General features: G+C 35.2%; 1 protein-coding gene across 1 annotated transcript in view; it reads right to left on the minus strand.

Moving 5' to 3' along the window:
• The window catches only part of LOC106465196 (band 4.1-like protein 4), a 79,846-nt gene that overhangs the window by 47,809 nt on the left and 25,332 nt on the right, over window positions 1-6,705 (minus strand). Inside the window, exon 2 of the mRNA XM_022393047.1 lies at window positions 3,384-3,488. Within this exon, the coding sequence (XP_022248755.1) occupies window positions 3,384-3,488 (105 nt within the window). The remainder of the gene's footprint in view (window positions 1-3,383; window positions 3,489-6,705) is intronic.

The raw sequence follows: 6,705 nt of genomic DNA on the forward strand, positions 1-6,705 counted from the left end.
TGCTAAATTAGGGACGGCTAGCGCAGATAGCCCTCGTGTAGCTTTGCGCGAAATTCATAACAAACAAAGAAACTATACGTTGTGCGCCGTTGTGCTCTAATTATCTCCATTCTATATGCGTGCCGTTTCTGTGAAAGCTCTGAAAACATTCCAAATGTTACTCCAGAAATAGAAGGCGTTGTCTGATAATAAAAGCTTTTTTGAAGATGCAGGATATTTTTTAACTCGGACATATCCCCCCTATATATTTAGATTTCGGTGGTGACCGAAAGTTGTGATGAATTGCATTTCTTACATCTCATTAATTTTTTACAGTTTAATCTAAGTGTTGACAACTTGTCTCCTCATCATACGTGAGACGTGAGCGATTTGAAAATGATTGATTGTCATTAGATACGTGTTAACAAGTGGAAGGGCTGTACCCTAGAACTACGAAAAACATGTTACTAATATCAATAGAAACTTTCAACCGTTTTTCTATATAAAACGAGATGAAGCTTTTTTTAAGTCACAGCTCCTACTTTGATTGTTTAAAGTTCTGAACAACAAATATACATACTTCTCTGTGCAGAGGACAAAAAAATAAAGAACGAGTCAAATCTGCTATACATTCTACCTCGGCTACAAGTAATGAAGCCTTTTCACCTTGACACACTTTGTTCATAATAATTGTTGCGTCCTTTTTTTTCATAGTTTTCACTCTTGATATAAACCAGGATGAAATAAGTTGCTCGAAACGTGAGTACGAGGTTAATAACGTAATTATGGGTTGTTTCATGAATAGAAATTTGTACCGTGTCAGGTTTATAGTTGTAATTTAAGTTAATTAGACTTTAAGGTTTAAAAAAAAACATTCTTTACCTGAAGATGTGACGTATAACAACAAGTATTGTTCGATTTTCTCAAAAAGGGGTAAGATTTCAATCAAGGTTGTAAATTACTACATACTATTATATAAGTTTCTATACGTCTTAATGAGTTTTATCTGTTTAATCAGTGAAACGTTACAGACACTTTGCTACAATATTAAACAGTGCATAAAGACCAAATTGTTGATAAAAACAACAACATATTGTTGAAATAAATTCAATTTCTACAATCCAATCCTCGGAGAAAATTTAATTCGCGTTGATTTGGCTTGAAAGTCAGATGGCGCCACATGTGCAGCCAACTACAAAATTTGTTGTGCTTGTGTCTCACTTTTACATATGATACAGCATAAAGAAACTAACTATACGTTCTAGTTTAAACAAAAAAGGACTTTCAAGTAGGAACGTGAGAAGTATGAACGTATTAGAGTTTCCTGGAATAACAACTCTGCTGTTATTAAGAATATTTTTGACACATGTCTTGTTGTTGAAATGTTCACATTACACAGGAACTGAAAGCTACCAGTTTTGGATGCTGGGAAGTTCAGTATCAGTAGAACAAACCAAGTAGAAGATGGTCCAAACCCATCAAAATACGATCACCTAGGCTGTATATTCACCCAGTTTAAATTTCGCATAACAAGCACATTTTAATGACGAAAGGTTTCTTATATTTCTGTCACATTATGACACATAGTAAGGACAATTCCTCTCGGAGACAAGATACTGCTGGACTGTCAGATCAGATAATGGATCTTATCACGCACCTAGCTAGCGTGGGAACGAACATTTGACAGAATACAGTTTAAATAGATGATACAGCATTTATATCAATCAGAATGTTTCGAAACTTGATAACAACAGTAAAATGACTTGTGTCAAAACCTTTTTGGGTTATCAGTTGCCGAACAGGTTTACATGTAAATCAATCACTCGTTAAACACTCATGAGATATATATGTGTATGCGTTGTTGGCAATTGGGCTGGAAAGGCCACTAACCCTTGGGGTTAAAACATGCTACTATATATAATTTCCACATTCCAAGCAAATGTATTTTATGCTGCATGCGTCGAACTTTCGTATTGTAATTACAAAAGATACGAACGTGAGATACACATAATGATGAAATAAATATCCAAGTGATAAACGTAACACGAGAAGATCTCAATTTCATGAAATTACGTCATAGACCTTATTTGCTGTCAAGTCCAATGATGTATACCACATCATTCGGTGGTCTATCATTTGGAATGAGTGGGATAATACGTGACAGTAAGACTGATAATAATTTGAATTGAAACATTTTTTTACTGATCCATTAAGATTTTCCAGTAACAAAAGTATTTAATTATATATCAACTGCATTTGTTTCTTATATGCCATTGTCGACAAGGCCTTCGTTCAAAGCTCATCAGGCAGACAAGAAACCTACAGTGAATACAGAAGGTTGTAATGTTTAATCTAGTTGATATATAATATGACACCAATTACTAACTTACTACAAAGTGTTAAGATATTACCAACTTATTGTAGTGTTATAAGATATTATCAGCTTAGTGTAGTGTTATAAGATATTATCAGCTTAGTGTAATGTTATACGACATTACCAGGTTACTGTGAATGTTGTTTTACGATATTACCAGCTTACTGTGGTGTTATAAGGTGTTATCAGCTTAGTGTAGTGTTATACGACATTACCATGTTACTGTGAATGTTGTTTTACGATATTACCAGCTTACTATGGTGTTATAAGATGTTACCAGCTTAGTGTAGTGTTACACGACATTACCAGGTTACTGTGAATGTTGTTTTACGATATTACTAGCTTACTGTGGTGTTATAAGATGTTATCAGCTTACTGTGGTGTTATAAGATGTTACCAGTTTAATGTGGTATTATAAGATGTTACCAGCTTACTGTGGTGTTATAAGATGTTACCAGCTTACTGTGGTGTTATAAGATGTTATCAGCTTACTGTAGTGTTATAAGATATTATCAGCTTAGTGTAGTGTTATACGACATTACCAGGTTATTGTGAATGTTGTTTTACGATATTACCAGCTTACTGTGGTGCTATAAGATGCTACCAGCTTACTGTGGTGTTATAAGATGTTATCAGCTTACTGTGGTGTTATAAGATGCTACCAGTTTAATGTGGTATTATAAGATGTTACCAGCTTACTGTGGTGTTATAAGATGTTATCAGCTTACTGTAGTGTTATACGACATTACCAGGTTATTGTGAATGTTGTTTTACGATATTACCAGCTTACTGTGGTGCTATAAGATGTTACCAGCTTACTGTGGTGTTATAAGATGTTACCAGCTTACTGTGGTGTTATAAGATGTTACCAGCTTACTGTGGTGTTATAAGATGTTACCAGCTTACTGTGGTATTATAAGATGTTACCAGCTTACTGTGGTATTATAAGATGTTACCAGCTTACTTTGTGTAATTGAGATTTACGAATAATTTTTCTATCTAGAATTTTTTTTGCTATAACAGGACCTACTGTTTGACCTGACGAGTCGACGAAACGAAGTCCAAAGTAGGCTGTTTCCAACAAATTCAGATGTTTGAATACCACGTCCAACAGGTCCTGTCCCCTACTCGTGTCCTGTCAAGAGGGAAATAAATAAAGTATTATCTAAATAAACAATTTTACGTATAGTATCTTAAAACTATTATTAATCACCCAAATTTGTGAAATTCGAAATGTAGGTGCGACAAAGATCAATTATTTGTTTGTTAATAGAAGAAACGTCTATGTATGAGAAAAGTAGCATGTTTAATTACTACAAATTACTCATATATTTTGTTGAAGTAGGCCAAGCAAGTCTTACCAACATGAGAAATGGCACCTGAGTAGCTTGTGAGGGTAGGAACGAAAGTTTGGAAACAAAAATCACACTAATTCTCAGGTTGTGCACAAATATACACATATAATCATAGGTTTCTACTTAACACAAATATGCACATATAATCGTAGGTTTTTCTACTTAACACAAATATGCACATATAATCGTAGGTTTTTCTACTTAACACAAATATGCACATATAATCGTAGGTTTTTCTACTTAACACAAATGTGCACTTATAATCGTAGGTTTTTCTACTTAACACAAATATACACATATAATCGTAGGTTTTCTACTTAACACAAATATACACATATAATCGTAGGTTTTTCTACTTAACACAAATATACACATATAATCGTAGGTTTTCTACTTAACACAAATATACACATATAATCGTAGGTTTTTCTACTTAACACAAATATGCACATATAATCGTAGGTTTTCTACTTAACACAAATATGCACATATAATCGTAGGTTTTTCTACTTAACACAAATATGCACATATAATCGTACGTCTGTCTGTCCATCAGGCCATTCACTTATTTTCATCTTATTAGACTTATATTTCTGGATAACACAGAAAATCAACCACACACATTACATGGATATATTGTTATCAGGCAGTCTCTACCTTTACATGACCCCTGACCTTACTAACATAAACAAATTGATTTATTGTTGTCAGGCAGTCTCTACCTTTACATGACCCCTGAAGTTACTAACATAAACACATGGATGTATTGTTGTCAGGCAGTCTCTACCTTTACATGACTCCTGACTTTACTAACATAACCACATTGATTTATTGTTGTCAGGCAGTCTCTACCTTTACATAATTGTCTGACGTTGTGCAAAATAATGATACATAGTCATAGCTTAAAATGTCATCGTTTTAACACCGTCTGTAGTACTATATATGTATATATAAACACACACACATATGTAATCATACATACACTTACAATCATTTAATAGCATAAGAGGATATGCAGCAACTGCCAAGATCTCTTGTCGGGCCGCGTGTTTTTATCAAATTCTATTACAACGACTATAAGATTTCATGTTCTGTTTGTACAAGATCTGGATTCTTGAATGAATATAGTGAAACACAGCTATAAGGTTTTATGTTCTGTGTGTACAAGATCTGGATTCTTGAATGAATATAGTGAAACACGGCTATACGGTTCCATGTTTCGTGTGTACAAGATCTGGATTCTTGAATGAATAAAATGAAACACGGCTATAAGGTTTTATGTTTCGTGTGTACAAGATCTGGATTCTTGAATGAATATAGTGAAACACGGCTATACGGTTTCATGTTTCGTGTGTACAAGATCTGGATTCTTGAATGAATAAAATGAAACACGGCTAAAGGTTTTATGTTCTGTGTGTAAAATATCTGGATTCTTGAATGAAAAATATAAGCAATTTTATGGTAAAAATTCAGAACTGCGTGTTTATAATTTGAAAGGTCAGCTTGTTATGTTGTTAATTTTCTTTTTATTCTTTCAAGACTATTATTTCTTATTGCACATATGTGAACGAAACCTTCAATTCTAAGTGCACGTTATAACCGAAAATAATCTGTCACTGCTTAGTGATTATGTAAAGTAATTTTTACTACCTTGTTATTACCCAGGATAATAAAAATAATGGGTAAACTTTATAAATGCCTTCGGGAAACAAAAGTGTATACATTTATCATGTTAAGAACCACAAGCAGGTAATGGGTAATAGAAACTATTATTATTATGTGATTATACTATATCAGTACTTCTATTCTGCTTGCTAATGCACCTTAGTTTTCAAGGAAAGTACGTGACCTTCAAACTGTTTAAATCTAAACACCTGAGGTGGTGACGGAGAATAGCAGGTTTTTCAAAGAGCTTGTGCCTACAAGATACCGTGTAGAGAGAACACTGAGAGAACCAGACAGGTGTTGATAGAGAACAGCACGTTTATCAAGGAGTTTGGAACTATAAGATAGTGTGTACAGAGGACACTGAGAGAATCAGACAGGTGGTGATATAGAACAGTACCTATCTTATAGTTCCAAACTCCTTGATAAACGTGCTGTTCTCTATCACCACCTGTCTGGTTCTCTCAGTGTCCTCTGTACACACTATCTTATAGTTCCAAACTCCTTGATAAACCGTGTACAGAGGACACTGAGAGAACCATACAGGTGGTGATAAAGAACAGCTTGTTTATCAAATAGTTTGTAATTATAGAGTGTACAGAGGACACGGAAAGAACCAGACAGGTGGTGATAGAGAACAGCACGTTTATCAAGGAGTTTGGAACTATAAGATAGCGTGTACACAGGACACGGAAAGAACCAGACAGGTGGTGATAGAGAACAGCACGTTTATCAAGGAGTTTGGAACTATAAGATAATGTGTACAGAGGACACTGAGAGAACCAGGCGAAATTAAAACTGACATTCCTGACCACATGAAAGACGAAGATAAACATGAACTTTTTTTTATAAGATTGGTTTGAGTTCACCTGTCTTACATAGGTAAACTTGTGACCACACCTTGTTCCACAAAGCCCTAACATCAGGGAGTCTGTTAGTTTACTCAGTCGTCCATCAGAGCACCGTGAGGACTCAATCGTCCAACAGAGAACTGCAAGGATTCAGTCGTTCATCAGAGTACCATGGAGGCTCAGTCGTCCAACAAAGCATCGTGATGACCCAGTCGTCCAACAGAGCATCGTGAGGACTCAGTCGTCCAACAGAGCATCGTGAGGAATCAATTGTATAACAGAGCACCGTGAGGACTCAATTGTTTAACAGAGCACCGTGAGGACTCAGTCGTCCAATAGAGCATCGTGAGGAATCAATTGTCTAACAGAGCACCGTGAGGACTCAGTTGTTTAACAGAGCACCGTGAGGACTCAATTGTCTAACAAAGTACCGTGAGGACTCAGTTGTCTAACAAAGTACCGTGAGGACTCAGTTGTCTAA

Source organism: Limulus polyphemus, unplaced genomic scaffold, assembly GCF_000517525.1.
Source record: "Limulus polyphemus unplaced genomic scaffold, Limulus_polyphemus-2.1.2 Scaffold1865, whole genome shotgun sequence".
Classification (NCBI taxonomy): domain Eukaryota; kingdom Metazoa; phylum Arthropoda; class Merostomata; order Xiphosura; family Limulidae; genus Limulus; species Limulus polyphemus.